The following is a 19,489-nucleotide window of genomic DNA, read 5'->3' on the forward strand; positions in this document are numbered from 1 at the left end:
AAATGGATCTGATACAATGTACAAATAAATAAATATTTTTAATAAGAAGTGGTATCAAATAAATAAACATTATAATTCAGATATTTTATTTTCACTTTGAATGACTGCTGAAGTAACCTCCATATAATGTTTTCCACACTTTCTGCCTTGAGCCTTCAAAATAAGCTTGTGTGCATTATTTCGAATAACTTTTAAACTTTCATTGCTGTTCAAGCCTAAGATGAACCCAAGGTTACAAACATCATGAACACTTCTTATTTGAGTGAAATTTTCCGCTCCACTGGTAACAATGATGTTTTTTGATTTACCAATAGCATGATAATTATGAGCCGTAGCTATAATATTTTTTCTCGATGTTGAATCTCTTATAGCTGGTGAATATGTGAGTTCAAAGAACACCCCACGTTCTACAGCTAGTCGGTATAATTTGCGACTTACTTTAAAAGGTAACCTTGTTTGTGGTTCAAATGTAATTAAATCAGCATCGAGAGTACCACATGCGTATTGAAAGGCTTGGAGGGTTTTTGGTAAAACAGCTATGATATCGTATTTCCTTAAATTCTCAGACTGAGTAAACTTGTGAGATATACTAGAATCTGAGAACTCTATAGTAACTCTTTGTAAAATATTTAGTTTAGTTTTATTTTTCACATCTTCTGGTATTTCTACAGGTGCTGGGATTGGATCTTTCTTTTCTTTAGGGTCAGTTTTCTTTTTTTTCTTTTTCGGTTCAACGCTTCCTTCTTCAACATGTGTATTGATAGCTATCGTATTAAATCCAAGTTTTTCTATACAATTTAATTTATTAATGTCGTATTTTTTATCTATAAACAGATCGCAGAAACCCGAGTAGGTGTTTGTATTTAACATTTTCGTTCTACTAAACAAAACTCGTGTAATTTGATAAGGTTATACTCTCAGCGCGTTTTAATTTCTTAAATAAGAAGCAGAATTTAATCTAATAAAATTATTGTTTACGATATCAAACTACACTGTAGTTTTTATCAAAATTAATTTGTATGAGATTTTTTTTTAAAATGCTTGTAAACTTGCTTTCTTCACAGTACTGTCTCTAAAATAATTGTTGTCATAATGACATTTGACATTACTTAGTGTTGCTTTTAACGTAGGTAAATAGTGATGAGTTTCTGACTACAGACATCGTCACGTCTAGAAACACGAATTTAGAATCGATTGATGTGAGTAATCATAGAATTTATGATGACGAAAAAAAAAGCTAAAAAAAAAACTAAAATAAGCAAAATTATATGATTTGATTTACCAAGACCTTTATTTTATTACGCTAAAAAGTACTCAACTATATAACCTTTTTTCAACTGAAAATTAGAAAAAAATCTTGTCACTCGAAGATACTCGCCTACGTCAAAGATAATATTAAATAGATTAACTTAATATTGTTTCTTATATAAGAAACATTGTGTTAAACATTATTTCAATATGGGTGTTCGCTATATAATAGCTGGAGAATCTCAATGCGATTTATTTGCAGAAATATGTTTAGTTGCCGATTACCTAGCACAACGCTTACCAGATTTTTGTTACGAACGAATAGAAAAACCAGTAGCAGAATGGAAGGTTAGTGATGAAACATTTCATGGAATTTAGAATGTTTAATAATTTTCGATATTGAATATTGCATTAATCATATTTTATAAGATCAAACCAAAAACTAAATTATTTACGTACATTGTAACATGTGAGACGAGATCACTTCGAGCACTTATACTTTCGTTACTTTACTAGATAAGGTAAACTACCTATTCAAAATGAAAATGATATCGAGACGAACCAGAAAAAAGTCAAAAATTATTAAATTTATATATCCTACAAGAAAATAAACGAATTCTCCTTTACAAGAAATTCTATTTTTTTTTATGAAATAGTCAAGTTAAAATCAGTTTATTTTATGTTTTTGCAATGTGTTTTAGCCCTGGCTACAAAAAATTAATCAGAAAAACAAATGGCACCACACTGGATCTCCGATTGTGTGGAAAGAGTTATTAATGCCTGGTAGTAAGCCATTTTATATAGGCTGTGCATCAGAATTTTTAGAGTATTGTTACTCATATTATAAATTTGATGTATTTTTTGCACCAAAAAGATTTGAATATTTGATTGATAATTTTGGACAATTTCAAAAGAAACAAAAACTTGAGATGAGGAGATTAGCACGAATTGATAACTCTGATATGATTGATAAGTCCATTCAAAATAAACGCACAATATGCATATCGGGTGCAGGGAATCCTTTATCACTCTTTATAATATCAGGTCTTTTAGAACAAGATGTAAAAAAGAATATATCTAGAATTTATATATATGACGAAAATTGTTCACAAAGTTTGATGGAATTTATTGAACACGAAAGTAATTATGTGGGCACCGAATATTTGGGCAAGATAGTAAAATATGTTGAGAAAATAGGGGCAGCCTTAACTAGTTCTGACCTTTTAATAATTCTCGATTATGTTCCATTTCAGTAAGTGAATGAAGTTACTATTATGGGAACTTTATATATTATTTATACATATACGTATGTAATCTTCATGTTTTCCATAGGTCTACATACTCAATAGGTGAATGGCTTTATGAGAATAAAAAACTTATGGAAAATATTGCAAGTAACATTAACGCAACAGCGTCACCTAAGCTTTATGTTGTTTTGCCAAATCTAGGACCAGCATGCTATAACGCTACTATAATTGCAAATTCAATAACTAAAATTAATAAAAATAATATTGTCGTTGTTACATCAGACCTTGGATTGGAAATGGCATCAGTAGCTGCAGAAATTGCTGAAGTTCCTTTGAGAAATATGTTTTGTCCCCCAGTTTGGGGTTTTGTCGGAATAAATCATTTGGTGGATATTCGAACAACAATACACAAATATGATTCATTTAATCCATATGATAGATACATAAAAGTCAAAAATTCAACTCTTTGTATTGGCACTGTTACTCCAGAAATGCGAACATTGGAATATTTAATGTTTTTTGATGTTACACTATGGAATAAAGTGGCTGATCGAAAAGTATGCGCATGTGTTTATTATGATTTAATATGGTTGTGGTATAAATATTAAGTAATAACAATTTTAGGCTAAGAAGAAAATGTCAGACAGACCCATTTCCATTGTAAAAGCTGTAGCTCTTTTAAATCTGATCAAAATATGGCTATTTGATCCTAATCCTAGTTACGTCGTAAATTTGGGCATACAGTGTAACGGTATGATGATTTTTAATTGTTTTTTTTTTCATTAAACATATTTTTCAAATATTGTAATATTACAGGATCATTTGGATTGACATTTAAAGGAGTATTTTCTCAACCAGCACACTTAGTAAATGGTGAGTGGCGACCAGCGAGTAAGTATATGACGCCAAAAGATCCACAAGTAAAAATACAATACTTACAGCAAATAGCTGAAATTGCTATGAAATTAAAAAAGTCTGATTTAAAACAAGTTGTTACATATACTCCATGTGTCTGTAAGCGCATTACAAATATTTAACAATATAAAAAAGGGTTTATAGATAAAATAATCGATTTTTAATCGAGAGAAGATATTTCCGAACGCATCATTCAGATACCGTGTGCAGTAAAATAGAACGAGCACAACACTAATGTTTGGACGAGGACGACAGCGAGACGTAAAGGGTCGTAGATAGTGAACGTATTCTGTAGTTCAGCGGTGAAATGTTATGACGTGCAGCATCTGTCTTTGTTTCAATAACATTCGAGTAGTTTTTCAAAAGGATCTTAGTTAACATAATGTAAAAAACGTCGTAACATACAATAATAAGTATTTGCATTGCGATGATTTTTTCCAAAGTATGATCGTGCCACAAGAAATTAGCTTAGTTAGGTGTTCACATTTGTTAAGTTCTGTGTATGTTGTGCCAATAATGAGATAGTGGAGTGTTGTGATGCGGCTGTGGGACATGTGGGGCGTGCTATGGACCGTCGAGGCCCTGGCACAGCTCGTAGGGGTGGTGGCGACACCTCTGGATCCCGCGCCACTGACTTTGCGAGGTGAGAGAAGAACCTTGCTTCCTACGCGCTCGTTTATTTGCTACTAACACTGCATGCGCTACTGCAATACCGTACTACTTTTTAAGTTTATGATAATGGAACAAGATTTATATTAAAAGCATTTACTTTTATTTATTTATGTTATTTTTTATATAAAAAATTGTATTAAAAATGTCTATTTGAATTAAACTGACTAATACAAAAAAAATAAAATATTTGTATATGTTATTTTTAATTCTTCACTTAATGGTAATTATATTTTTTCAACTTAAATTTAAATAGATATTTTAGATAAAACTTTTATTGGCTAGAAATAGAGACCCAGTATCAGTTGTGTTAGGACATAAAATTATTTGCAGGTAGAATATATAAACTTTTGCCTCGAAAAGCAAAATAATATGATGGTTTTTTACTGTAATTACTTTCAAAACTCAGTCATTTTTAAGTAAGCTTTACAAAGATATAGTTGCTTGGGGTCTAACAAAAATGTAATAAAGTACAAAATGAAAATATTAAATATATTAAAAAAAAAATGTATTTAAATTTATCTACAAATATATTTTTCACATGAAAAGATATTTTGTTTAATATTCGTATTTTTCCTACAAATAATCTTTTTGAGAATGTTCCCATACAAAATATTATTTCTTTATTAGTTAGTAATATTCTTTGCTCAATAATCTATTAATATGGATCTTTAATATGTATGATACTAAGTACAATTTTTTTATAAATTAAAAATATGATTTGCTTTTGTATATTGAGTTCCTTTGACGATCACATTTTGCTCAGTTAACTTCATGATTTTTCTTTATATGTAAGATATAATTCAATTAGTATAAATTGTAGTAAATTTTGCACCTGTATTGTAATGATAGTTCTTAACGCATGTTCTTGATTTCTATAATGCCTTTTGTATAATATTTCCAAAACCTACCCCAAAATAGTAATTGCTCATGGCTATTTCTATGCATAGAATATATTTAAATATAAGTAAATAATTTTAGTAACCTCGAAATTTTTATTGGAAACATTGTTATTTAAAATATAGATAAATATATTATGTTGTTGTAACATTTTGATGATCTACAAATCTATCATAAAATAAATTTCAAGTAATGGATATATCGCTGGCAGTGTTCACTTAAAGATTGACTTATCATATGAAACTTTGTTGACACAATGACTTTTACTTAAATATATATTGGTAAATAGCTGCCTACTATACTTCAAACATTTTAATTAAAGTAGGAACAAAGATGAAAAAAACCAAAAATTACGTACTAATCAGAGATGAAACAAGCTCTCAATCAAAGATGTCACATCAATTTGTCGTTAAATGTTGTTTATTTGACTTTCCTTCTCTTGTAATTGGAATAGAGTATACATATGCTACATCTGTAATCTAAAATTAAAAGGGACCATCATATGAAATGAAGTAAAAGAAAAAAAAGTAGTAGAAAATAAGTCTTACTCTATTAATATGGCCTATGTTAAATGTCACACACAATATTAAATTGTTATTATATTTTCGTATGTATCGTCTATTGTGTTGCTATTCGTAAAAACTTAAAATTATTTATTCTGCCTGCCATAATCGCCATTTTGATCTTAAGAAATAACTTTATTTTTTTTTTAATGAAAACGTTATTTTATTTGAATAAAAAGTTTTTTTTTTTTTGTTTATTCCACTCTAATCCGTATTGCTCTGCCAGTTCCACTCGACGTAAATTATTAGTCTTAGGTTATTAGATTTATATAAAAACACTAATAATACCGTACGGCATATTTTACGACATAATCATTTCACTTAAGAAAAAACGACACCAAAATCTGTCCGCTGCTTAAAACTAATACGATTGGTAATTATTTTTATTATATTATGTATTTATTTAATTACTGAGTATTTTTTTTCCCTTCTCGCGTATAATATTCAAGGTTTAAGTATTGTTTTGTTTTCTTGTTTCATCTCGATTTCATATAAAATTAAAACAAATTTGCACTTTATTGCTTTAATGTGCAGCCGTTTTATAATATTTTTATAATTTCAAGTATGCCTGTACCACCTCGCGATATCTCCGTAATGATATTGTTAGAAGTGTACAAAAGTATTTTTTTATAATTGTGTTTATTTTGGGGTAACGTAAACAATTAATGTATAAATATATTTATGGTTTTTATTAAGAATTAATTATTATTTAAATCACGAAAAACCAATGAATTACCTATTAGTCTGTAGTGCCAAGCTTAACCGCAAATCCCTACAAATTGCTTTGAGGAACGATAATCTGGCAGCTACGAGTGGGCCAAGCTAGGGGGAAGGCTTCCATCGAGTAGGCACATTAGTTCTGGCTACGCGCTGGAATGTTCTCATTTTCTTTTAATCGGATGACATTGAGTATTTTCGAATTCAATTCGTTTTGGGATCGTTGAAATCGTTTGTAATAGGAACGTGAATAGGAGGAGCTTTGTTTAATAAAGAGTTCACAACGATGGTAATTGATATCAATATATTACACTTCCTTTATCCGACACAATTAATTGGAGCCCCTTGTTTGAAGATAAGATAGTCTTTCATAATAATAATATATTGCCATATTAGACGGTGTGTTTCACGATTTTGGACAAGACATGTTTCCACCGCGAGTGTTTGCTAATGAATGTTATATAAGGACAGGTAGCATCCTGAGTTACATAGATGGAAATAGCGCAGACGGTGTAATTAATCTCTTTGTACGTCGCCCTGTTGGGATTAAGTCGGGCTAATGTAACCATGAAGGTATTGCCAAATAATAAACGACAACTGCCTTTAATTACGGTTCAAGAATGCCTCCTGATTAACGTGAATTTTATTGTCATATGTATATAAATAAAATAAGGTATATTAATTAAATAAATAAGTGAAAACTACGTTTACTAAATAAAAGCCAAAAATAGTTCGAACATGGTTTAACTTGTATTCCTTATTTTATCACGTCCATAGTCCGCATGACCCATTTCGTTATGTCATGGAGATGGCGAGTTCATTCGGTATAAATCACTCTAATTGTAAAGTGAATTGTGTGTGCTCGGCATTGCGATGATCGCGGGACACATCAGTTGCATAACAAGCGCGTTGCGTCCAAGTAACGGGACTGTGGCGCGAGCTGGGAGCTCGTCAGCCTCCATCGAGAGACTGTATCGACTCAGGCTCGCCAATACAGCTACATTGACCGGTCATTTGCATCTGCCCAATTTCGTCCAAGTCACACGTAAACGATAAAGTTTCACGAATGTTCCTGTTTTGACATTTCTCATCACGAAATACTATTGTTTATTAAGATTGGAGCCAGTTCAGACTATTCGTGCAGTCGTGATCGAGACCGTGGCTGATAGTTACAATGCCCCTGTCGACATAGGCTTTTTAATAGAAGGTTGTTCAGTATTGAACGTTGAATGCACTACACTTAGCCCTCGATGGCTAGCGTTACGCACTTCCATGTAATTGAATCATAATAATCAAGGGGGAAGAGGCGAACCGCGATTCCTGTTTGCTGATTGTGTGTACATCGAACTGGTTCGTAAGGGCAATGGCGTGTGCCTTTATTTGTTAAAATTACTGTACCCGACTACTAGATAAATACTTTTCCTATACTCCAACTGCGATAACATATGGTAAGTTAAGTCTGTAAACTGTATCTAAATATATGTTCACGTTCTACATAATATGTTGAATATCTAACATTTTATTATCATATCTTAATATGTTATGAAATTTATTATTAATGAAATCAGGGCAGCCATTAATTATAAAGGATTATAGGTACTCAGCGATCCATTAATTACTATCCGTTCAATTTAATAATAATAATAATATGATGTATAGACGATATTCAGAATAGAGTTAACTGGCTGTAAAAACGAATAGTACAAAGAAAAAACGAAGGTCCTTTTTTTCCAATGAAACGTGTACTTACATTCATTTGTCCAGTGTCTAAAACTGGAAACGAATCAAGCATGCACACCTTACGATTGAAATTCCTACAATCAATAAAAATACGTTATTCTTATTGATAGACAAAGTGGAAACTACCACCGGATCGGAAAATAATATGCGCTGACAAAAGGAGAACTGGCAAAAAACTCTGTTCTTTTCGTTTATAATTTTTAATACAACAAAAGTATTGACTACATAAAGTATTGAAACATATAATTATGTAAATAGTCGAAGGTGTCAATAAATCATTTGCATTGACTTAATTAAACATTTAGTTCTAAATACCATCGTGTTCTTATCAAATGCAAAAAGTTAAAATCAGGGAGCTAAGTAAATCCTGACTGGATTCAAAGCTTTCTCGGTGGACTTAAATTTCTATTCGAAAATGTCTTTTTTTCCACGTATTCCAGTTCAATTTACTCTGTAGGGCCCGGTTAAGCGCATTATCCAGACTCCCAGACCATTATCCACAATTCCGCGATAGGGTCGCTAGATAGCTCGGCCTCATCCTGTATGCCTGACTGATTATCTCACTCGTCTATCTTTATTCCTCCCGTGCTCTCTGCAGTTTTTCTATGCTTTTATGCAACAAGATGAAAGATTTTTGCCCGAGATTTAGCTTGAAAGTTTTTAAGTGGATGGTCACGATTCTCAAGATGGATTCTATCATTAATATTCCAAAAGTGAAGTGCACTAAAAATATTCTCATTTCTCTTATCATCGTCATCTCATTATATCTTACAGATAATACAATTATAGTGCTTTAAAGGGTTTGCATTGTTCAAAAAATAATGTTTATTTGTGAAGCGATTTTAAAAATATACGTTTCGGTGAATATGGAGCAATTTTATTTGCTGCAATGTTGTTTCCTTTTTTGGACTCTATAATGAAATTGCCCTGTAAATTCTTTCAGTGTTTAAATGCAAAATTGTAATATTTGTTTTGTGAAAGGTAATAAATTTAACAAAAATCATGAGTATCTTAAAGATCAATCCATATACATATTATAACATTTGAGCTCAAAACTTACTTAGAATTTATGGCTTTTTGAAATACATAACAACAATATTTATTAAAAGAAGTTTAACAATGGAATGATTTGTGCTTTCAATATACAAAATACGCATGTAATTGAGATTAATATAGTAAATATTTAAAACGTCGACTTCGGTGGAAGAGTACGGAGGTAATTGGAAATGTTCTTTCAACATTGGAAATAAATCAAAGTAAGTAGAAAGTTCAGAAGATCTCAAATCACATAAAAGTTATCGCAGTATGAAGAAATAAGTACCCAACTTGTTTGATGTCGCTTGCCTTTGTTCCTTATAACGAGCTCCACAGCTGGCTAAACCAAGTGTTAAAGGCCTCCACTGAACCTATTTCATGTACATTTGGGATTTAGATTCTACTTTCATATTATACTTTTACGGATGAAGGTAAAGCTTTTGGCATTTAACCTTCAATTTAAACAGCACATTGTGAGATCATCATTAAAAGATTCAAATACAAGACAAAAACACTTGAACTGAAATGTCAAAAGAAGTTGTTGCATTGTTTTAGACAAAAACATGCACTTCGAGCATATTCGGCATATTGCACCCTTAGGATTTCACTATTGTATTCACTCTATTATCCTTCCGATTTTTCTTATTTAGGATATACATTAGGATTACACCACAAACAAACAGTAAAGTTAAAATATATTTAAAAAAGCTTTAAGTGTAAGTATTCCAGTGTCTATGAAAAAGGTGACCGTCTGCGAGCAGCTGGCCCATTTGTTCGTATTTCCTCTGCTATCCATAAAAATGTGTCTCATTCATTGTAAAAGTGAAGCCTACAATGCACATACATTAATCATGTTTAGTTTCCGTGACGTTGGGTATAAAATCAATGCTGAAGATGAAAAGAAGCGCACTGTTGCAGCTGTACTTTTTGGGTTTCTTATTATCTACTGACGTCAATTGTTTATGTAAAGGGATTTTAATACATTGTTAACGTCAAAGTTGCTTTTAAATGTTGATGTTTTGGATAGGTGTTCGTCCGGTGTATTTTTTTTTAATGTTTTGGTTATTTTAGCTGGATGGGCAAATGGTGGTAATTATGACCACTGCGTATTGCCTATACACAGTGGTGATAATTATGGCACGGTAGGAAATATTACTTGTTTCTCACGTTGTTGGTTTACTAGTTGTTAACAACTAATGAAAGTTTAGGTCCCTTGTGCCTATAAGTATACTATCTCATTCACCCTTCAAATTGGAACACATCAAAACCAATTATTGCTGCATGACGGTAGAATATATGATGATACTTATCCAGACTGTCTTATCCTACCACCAAGGTATTGCGTAACTACCAAAATAACTCTTTAGGACCGTTATATGTAGATAAAGGTTTGATGAATTGAAAGTTTAAAATAGCCGTGTTAAAAACATTTTGTCACGTTAAAGTTGTATTTTATTTTTAATCTGGTATTGGATGTTCTAGGTCTTAATACAAAAACATATAAGTTTTAAATGTTACATTTTGAGCATAAGCTTGTAAGAGACAGCCAGGTAGTTGCAGATATAAGATAAATTAAATTTTCTTTCTTCTCGCAATTCCCTAACGATTTGAAATTTGTTAAAATAAGATGAAAACAAAAAAAATCTTAAATCAATCGTAATTAGCAGTACTATGTAGTCGAAATTGAAATAAACCTTGATTTCACTTGGTTGGCTACAACATAAATACCTCCCTACATTTCGGTGTGATTTATTATATTTTATCGATTTATTTAGACCTGATTTAGAAAATATAATGCGTAATTATTTTTTTTTACATGTATTTCGCTCTTTTATATAGAAAATTCAGCGAAAATTTAAGGATAACAATGGTACAACAAACCGATAATAGAATAGTTGAAAACGAGAAGAATTAAAAACATCAAGCGTCCAGTTATAAGTTTTTGTTACAAATGCAATGCAACAATATTCTATGACGGGAAACACTAAGTCTCATCCCTGGTATTATGGTTTGGAGTACTGCTTTTGAAAGAAAAAGTTATTAAGGTTGTGAAGGTTATAACTTTAATGTCTGATGTACAAATGAGATAGGAGAGAGTCTTTTATAGCATGTAGAAGAAAGACAATTTCTTGATCCTATCGAATTTTCAAGCAGAAATGCTCTTTGAAACTGTCAAATTTAAACTTTTAAATTTTTTGCTATGAGAGAGTGTATTTGTGCATTATATTTAACGACAGAGAAGTTACAGCACTATTTTTTAAGAATAAATAGCATTAGGCAACATTTAAAATAAACGGAATAGATTTAATGAATGATATATTTGTGTTTTGTGTTAAATTAAAAAAAAATATTTATGAACGTATACCTTGAACAGAAATATACATTTTTGTTCGAGAAGTCAAAGAAACGTCGTTTTAGGATTGTTTGATCTCTCTCTTTATTATTGGACATGGCTTCTGCGATTCTTTCAGAAAATAATATATTCTATATTTTTGGTGTCGATATAAAGAATACGTATAATTTACTTGTAAAAAATAAGCGATGTGGTTATTTATGGTTAAAAAATCTATTGTTAATTTTATGTGATATTTCGATTGCTGAGAATATTTTATACATATAAATTAAATTATACAACACAAAAAGCAAGTTGCTTTTGTGCGCAAACACATCACGCAATAACCACTGGAGATATGATTGCGGTTTTTTAAATTTCTCGAAGAGTTCATTGAACATTAAAATCTGTATCTAATGACAATTTGACCACAGGTATGTTACCTTAGCATACGGTTAAAGAAGAAGTCGACAGCATAGCTGATTATAGTTCGCCATGCAGACGAGATAGTAAGCCATTAAAAAATGTCAAATAAATAGTTTAAATACAATACGATATAAGTCAAAATATCATATACAACTTTTCATATATAATGTCAATGATATATTTTTATATTTTCAATGTTAACAATCTTACCTCATCATTAACGAATGTGTCGATCACATTAACTAGCGAAGGTAAAATGCAGAAACATCAAGGTTGTTTATATACCTCTTAGTATAAGTAGCAAAAAGGCTAATTCATTGTTGTGCTTACGCTTAAAAACAATATGCACGGGTAAATCTTGATAACCGTGTGGGTAAAGAGCATAATAAGATTACGACACCATTTCAATGATGGGAATGTTGCGACAGGTTAGTCCGCGATTGTTTTGGTCTCGGAAATGATAATGCCTCTTCCACACGAATGGTTTTTTTTTATCGTTTGTAAATAGCTACAATATTATATTACAGCAGATAGTATCATATTATTGATTTTTATGTGTGAATATTTTTTTATGTAAATAGTCTGGTGCAATATCGTAAGCTATTTTTAAATCTGACGTAAATTGTTTTTCTTTTAAGTGGCCAAACATGCGTATGACATCTAAATATTTCGATCTTTTAATTGGCGCTTCTATTGTGTGACCATGTGGAAGGCGCTTAGTTTAAATTATTGTACGGCCTCTAGTTACGTGAAGATTTATTATTTAGGCCGTTTCACAATAGACTGTGGTGTGTGGCCTGTCAGCTTGTAGGATTTGTATATTCCACTATTATACGAGAATGCGCGGTTTACCGTCGTTTCTCAGTATGACCCTTCTATTATTAAGGTTTACGTAAGAACTTAGAGGGGACATTTGTATACAGCATCTCTGCTTGAACTTCAGCAATTAAAATTATGATTGTTTCTTTACAAAAATCTGAATATTTTTTTATATAATTAATACATATGTCGATACATTTGCACTATCGATAATTCATTCAACTATTGTTGATTTTTCATCGTCTACTTGGTATTGTGTTTTGTCGACACGACACTATTATTTAGTTCTCACATTTTTTTTCAGTAATCACACGCTTGTTGACTAGTGATGAGTGACGTGTTAAAAACAATTAATTATGTTTTATATTATTTTTTAATTAAGCTGAAATTTGTAACATAAATCAATATTAAAAAGTAATATAATAAGGAATGCAGTTGACTAGTTCCTATCTATGTCATAGCCGTGATATAATTTATTTATTTATTTTTTTTTATTTATTTATTTAAGGACCACTACTAGCTTCTACATGGTTTAATGACAAATGTAAAACAACTATGCGAAAACAGCCAACATGTGAAGCTTTTTAAAGTAGCCACAACAATTACAATATCTGTTTCAAAAATAAATTAACACACAATTACAACAACATGAGTAGAAGGATTAAGAAAATAATAATGTCAAAATTGATAAAAATTAAAGAGCATAAAAAATAAACAAACACTTAATAAAATTAAAATTAAAAAAAAAACACAAATAATTTGAATTGATATAGGTACAAACTAAAATTAAATAATTCATTAAATTCATGCAAAGTTTACGTTACAAAAAACACTAAAAATATAATAATTAATACAAAATAAAATTAAGATAACATTATTTATTTATTTATTATTTGCATCTCTCAACAATTTTAGCGCCCGTTTACGATAAATCATGGCAGAGTCATTAAAAATATCTAGATCTTGACTAAAACCATTGTACAACCGAGATGATCTAGGTATTGGTGCATTACATCCTAATTTCGTTTTTGATATTCTGACATCAAAAGTACCCAGAAAACTACGAGAATTGCGCCTTGGAATACGATAGTGTATATTTTCAAGTAAGTAAGTACAGTCGATCTCATTACGAATTATCTTAAATAGGAAAGAGAGATCTAATAATTGTCTGCGTACAGAGACTATCCATATGAAAATCTTTCAAGAGATTGCTGTAATTTTTATTAAATTTATTGTATGAGATTTTTTTGTTTCTGGATAGATGATATACAAATCGCTTCTGTATTCTCTCTATACGCCGACAATGTACATCGTAACAGGGATTCCACACTACACTACCGTACTCCAGTACACTACGCACGCAAACGTTATAGATTATTTTTTTCGTGTTATTCGTGAAGTGTTTACCGTTTCTAATTAAAAATCCTAACGTTTTGGAACTTTTCGCAATTATTTTGTTGAAGTGCGGGACAAAAGTAAGCTTGTCATCAAAAATGACACCCAAATCACTTATTTCAAAAACTTCCTCCAACTTGATGTTATCAATGCTATATATTGTTTCAATTTTATTGAGCTTTCGCGTAAATTTTATATGCTTGCATTTACTGACGTTTAATTCCATTTTATTATTTTTACACCAATTATATATAGCATTAATATCCACCTGCAAGAGCTCTGAGTCAGCTAAGTTGTTTATTACTTTTGTTAATTTTAAATCGTCCGCAAATAGAAATAATGAATAATAATTGATATCGATAAATGCATAAGTCTTAGAACTTCATTACGTTGATGTGGTTACAAAAAAAAATGTAATTGATACTCCTGTGTGGTCCAATGGTGTTGTTGACAATACAGTTATGCTCAAATTATCCCGTCAATGACACTTTTTAAAGAGGTATCGATGATTAATCCGTTTCAAACCTTATTATATTACTAATCATAAATTATTTATGACATGATTTGGTCTAAAACTTATTCAAATTTTAATCATCAATATTGTTATGCTTTCATTTGTTTACAACTCGGGTGCTCAGTTAAAATGAAAAGTGAATATAGTGCTATCAAATATCCGCCATAACGCGAATCTGTCAATGTTACCAGCTTAAAAAGTTAAATATTATAATTATTGCAAAAATATGTCTGTTTTAAAAACTTTCACGTATGATTATACAATAATAATTTGTAAAATGTCTAATAGTGAATTAATATGGTTATATTTAGTCTTACGCGTGTATATAATATGTAATTACGAATAACATATTCATAACAAATATGGTTGTCCTTTTAAAAAAATAAAGATTAATAACATATTTCAAAAGTATTTTTTTTACAATCGCTATTTAGACATTAAAAGAAAATCTTTTCTTTCTGTGTTTCGAGATCAGACGGCCAGTATTGTTCTTCGCTTCGTTTCTTTTATTGTATTTTAAAGGGCTGTTTGTTCCAATCTACATCTTTACTAAGCTCTTGTATTTGCATTATATAAATATTTAAATTAGGAAAATCTATTAAAATAAACATGACTTCGAGATTTTTCCTAGTCGTTTCATCGGAAGATAAATAAGTGAATCTTTTATCTTTCTTTTTACCTCTCGAGTACGATCTCAGAGTCGAGATTAATTTCAGCACTTAAGGTTAAGATGGACTTACTTCTTTGAAAACGTTATAAAAATGGATGTTTTAAAGAAATACACTTCGTCTTGCTATAAGACGTCAAAGATTTTTAGTATTTTACTTACAAGATATTTATAATGAATAATTATTGTGCTTGTGTGTGACAATAATTATATGAAAACATATAACCCGCTTACATTGTAATAATTTAAATCTTATGGATAGAAACATACCTACGTGTACGTAATGTATATTTAATATTTCTGATATGGCGGATGTCTACAAACAGAAGTGACCACTTAGCACGAAGTGGCACCTGCTTGTTCGTCGATTATAATACAGGCTCTTTATATTAATTACTAAAGACAACGTACTTATTCAATGAACAAGACATTTACAATAGCGTTAGATACTTTTGAAACAATTTTTAGTAAATAATATTTTATCTGTTACATTTATTATTAGAACGTCTTTTGTTGTTAGATAACAAAAAAAAAAAAAAAATTAATTTGCTATTAAAAATGTCTATTGTAACGAAACATCGACGTGCAGCTATTTATATAATAATATTAAATATAAAAGTTTTTACTTATATTTTTCCTTGGCTGAATGGACTTTTTTCTGTTAGGTTTTATAAAAAAAATCTAATTTTATACATTACTAGCGTGAGCCGATTTTTGTCCCAGTGATTATAGCTCGATAGATGCACATAAAAATCGGCTATAGTCTTATCTCGAAAAGCTCTAACCGTAGATGTGTAGATAAATAAAATGGATTTATAATTGCAATTTACTAAATTGTAACGGTTTACAAAGTTACTGGTCGGTTAGAGAGCAGTAACAGACGTATAAGAAAAAATAAATAAATAAATAAAACGCAACCAAACTCTAGTAAAATGTTTTAGACAAACTCCGATTATAACTTAACGTTTACATACTTGACATTAAAAATTTCATTGAAATACGGTGTCATAATTTTGGCGCCAAATGTAGAAGAGTGACTTGCAGTTTACATTGAATAATAAAAACTGTCACAAGTTTCGTAATTCCTACAAAATCTTTTGAATAAACACGAAGTTTCGCGGCTTTAATAACTATCAATAAAAATGGTAAGTGCAATAATCACAAGATTAGAGGTAGTGAATAAAATTAATGATACACATACAATATCGTTATTTTTTTTTATTGTTACAATAACAAGATAAGGAGACATCTCTACAGTTAGGTGTAACACTATTAATAGAAATGTAACCGGTTTTGAAGTAATGTTACTTCACTTATATATAATCGCGGGTAATGCCTGGAACTCGTTGTATGCAGACTGACCTTTAACAATTATGCACTCTGTTGTAACCGTTGCTACGTCTGCTATCTTGACTTATGTACTCGTGGTCTAAGACGCCTCAAACCGAGTCGCACACCCTGTTTAACGCGAGTCGATTTTAGTTGATTAAGTGATACATCTAAGGACCTGAATAGGTTTGATATGGTTTCCACAACATAAATCGATTACTAAATAGTTTGCTAATTGTTTCGAACGTTTTTTTTAACTACGTTGATTTGGTTTGGATTTTTAAGTAAATAAGTATTTACCTGTACCATGCAAGTTGGTTGGGTGGTTAAATAAAATGACTAGGACGAATCGATGTGTCATAATTCGATGACTGACTTATGATAGCCTTTGGACTCCAGAAACATTTTATTTGGCAACAGATATTTTACAAACAACATATTTGAAAGAAACAGGAATTTAGGACTTATTATCTTCTGACTTATCATCAGAATATACATATAGTTACAATATCGTTTTCTTTGTGACGAATACAACTGTGAAATCGTCGCTTAAATGAAATTATGGAAGCCTTATTTTAAAGTAACTTTATTAAGATCGTACACTTGTAAATAAAGGTACTTCTCTGGACTTTCAATACACTAAATAATCAATGTAAAGTACAGTATTGTGTACATATTAGTAAATGTATATTATGTACATGTTAGTAAATGTACCTTGAAATTAGTTGTAGTGTTTACTACGTTTACATTTTTATAATTTACTAGCTGCTCTGAAATGGGAAAACTACATTATTTACGGTCTTAGCGCCACCTACCGGATTCAATCAAAACCACTCAACATACTCACACAATAGACAAAAAGCACTCACACGTGTTGAAGATATTTCTTTATAAAAATATATTAAGTTCAAAGTTAATTACTTAAAAGCATAAGTAAATGATTTATAAATAGCGCAATACAAGTATATTTAGGACTTATTATATACAGATAAATAAAAATTACATTATAAAAGAAACTGAATCAATATTAAAAAAAAAAGAACAGCTTACCACAGCTAATACAATCGTGAAGGTGTTACACTAAGCGTACTCGTATTATTCAGTTTTCCTGTTCGACTGCTTCTTTGGTCTAGTATCTAGTTTATAAAGCCGCGGGACGGATCAATGACAAAGAGGTTTTTTGTTGAGATCTAAATATCTCGGAGTTTAGAAGCAGGCAGTGTTCACACTCTCGTCATTCCGTGCCTCTGAAAGCACCTAAAGCCTAGTCCTGTTTTTTTTTATGTGATAGGTGGCAATCGAGCAGGAGGCTCACCTGATGGAAAGTGACTACCACCGCCCATGGACATCTGCAACACCAGGGGGCTTGCAGGTGCGTTGCCGGCCTTTAAGGAAGGAGTACGTTCTTTTCTTGAAGATTCCCATGTCGTATCGGTTCGGAAAAACCAGCTTCCGGTTCCACAAAGTGGTTGTGCGAGGCAGAAAATGTCTAAGAAATCAAATCCTGTGCCGGGATACATTCCGTTTGTGTCGGATTTTCCATCCTATCGGATTAAGAGAAAGGAATAATGCTCGTGTCTGCAATCAGATGAAAATCGTTCAGAAGAATTCGCTTCCGTTTCTTTAATTCCCAAAGTGAATTTAACTTTGAATAATGATTCTGTTACCCAATGTTGCACCCATTATCGCGGTGCCGATCGCGTCACTGCTTTCATAAGAAGTTAATGTCATAATAATCTTGAGCCGAGTGATCGATCGTCTGTTGGCGTGAGAGCACCGAGAATTGCGGTTTTAACGGATTTACAGATTTAATACACGCGAAACTATTTTTTGTTAACCATGCAATTCGATATAATTTCTTTTTAATAATAGGATATATATATTTAGCTGCTGTTGTGAATTATTTTCTTATTGTACAATTATAATGGTCATTTGTGTAACGGCACAAAATACTAATATTATGAATTGGAAACTAACTCTGTTTGGTACATTTTTAAGCTTAAAGTGCTTTTGAAAGCATTAGGATGAAATCTTATATGGATATAGTTTGAGTTAGAAGATTCGTACGAGGAAGAAGATGAGAAGAGAAAGACTTATTTTTTTAATTTACTTTTCGAGGTGGTAAAGCAGGGCGTGACGGTTTTGTACTACAGAAATGGTTTACTAAATTTCAGGTACAGCTAGTACTTAATATACATGCGAAAGTGAGTTTGTTAATTTGATTATAAGGCGCTTAAGTCTTAACTACTTAACCCCCTTCGGGTTAACCTTTCTTTACTCCCGACACCTAAGCGGTTGAAAACTTTTCCATAATATATACTAACATCAATTAGAATTTTAAAATATTAATAGTAAAAAAACTTCGCAATCTACTATACGTATTTTTTATATGATCACGATTCAACGTGTGTTAAATACAACGCCTGCTCAATAGTTTAGCTTAACTTTATTCCCGTAGGAATATATTTCATTTAATGCTAATTAACGTTCGGAGACAGTGGAAATAGTAGTCCCGATGGAGTTGAATTACGTGTTCACACGTAGAGCCAACAGATTAAATACGGATGAAATGTTTCCGTTCTCTTTATTTAGGTATTAATATGAAGAAAGCCGTTATTTTTAATATTATAAATAACGCAGACCGCTTTGTTACAGACAGTTTAGCAGTGTTAGTAAAAATATATATTTTTTTTGTACATAAATATTTTATTATTGTATAAATAAAACAGACAATAAATCAAACATAAGAAATAACTTGTTTATTATAATTACTAAGTTCAGATAGATTTTTATAGGTTTTTTTTTTATGTAATAATCAAAAGGAGTTTCTTATCGTCACATTTCCACTTCTTACTTGGCTGTATAGACTTAGTCATGATAAAGGTAAGATTTGATGAGCAGGCACAATTCTAACTGATCTAAAAAAACTACAACGTTACAGTATTAATTGCAGGAGCCGCAGCTGAAAATGCT

At 30.9% G+C, this 19,489-nt stretch overlaps 3 protein-coding genes across 4 annotated transcripts in view; 2 read left to right on the forward strand and 1 right to left on the reverse strand.

Annotated features, from left to right (window-relative positions):
• Window positions 1-61: 61 nt before the first annotated feature.
• Window positions 62-1,100, reverse strand: LOC124532307 (ribonuclease P protein subunit p30). Its single transcript, XM_047107156.1, has one exon. It carries the CDS (start codon window positions 868-870, stop codon window positions 70-72), a length of 801 nt encoding a protein of 266 aa, XP_046963112.1. The 5' UTR covers window positions 871-1,100; the 3' UTR covers window positions 62-69.
• A 358-nt stretch (window positions 1,101-1,458) lies between these two features.
• On the forward strand, window positions 1,459-3,645 carry LOC124532472 (putative malate dehydrogenase 1B). The gene is made up of 6 exons (XM_047107378.1): window positions 1,459-1,596; window positions 1,950-2,500; window positions 2,581-3,052; window positions 3,120-3,246; window positions 3,312-3,368; window positions 3,608-3,645. The coding sequence occupies exons 1-6, from the start codon at window positions 1,459-1,461 to the stop codon at window positions 3,643-3,645; spliced, it is 1,383 nt and encodes a 460-aa protein (XP_046963334.1).
• Window positions 3,636-19,489, forward strand: part of LOC124532620 — a 199,618-nt gene continuing 183,764 nt past the window's right edge. For both annotated transcript variants that reach the window (XM_047107607.1, XM_047107608.1), the window contains exon 1: window positions 3,636-4,053. In XM_047107607.1, coding sequence (XP_046963563.1) covers window positions 3,948-4,053 — 106 coding nt within the window. In that variant the 5' untranslated portion in view covers window positions 3,636-3,947. The remainder of the gene's footprint in view (window positions 4,054-19,489) is intronic.

The sequence above is a fragment of the Vanessa cardui genome, chromosome 9 (genome assembly GCF_905220365.1).
Source record: "Vanessa cardui chromosome 9, ilVanCard2.1, whole genome shotgun sequence".
NCBI classification, from domain to species: Eukaryota; Metazoa; Arthropoda; class Insecta; order Lepidoptera; family Nymphalidae; genus Vanessa; species Vanessa cardui.

Coding starts and splice junctions, on each gene's coding strand:
- LOC124532472 (XM_047107378.1), top strand. CDS start 1,459: ATGGGTGTTCGCTATATAATAGCTGGAGAATCTCAATGCGATTTATTT. Junction 3,247..3,311: donor TTTGGGCATACAGTGTAACG/GTATGATGATTT, acceptor GTAATATTACAG/GATCATTTGGATTGACATTT. Junction 3,369..3,607: donor ACCAGCACACTTAGTAAATG/GTGAGTGGCGAC, acceptor CGCATCATTCAG/ATACCGTGTGCAGTAAAATA.
- LOC124532307 (XM_047107156.1), bottom strand. CDS start 870: ATGTTAAATACAAACACCTACTCGGGTTTCTGCGATCTGTTTATAGAT.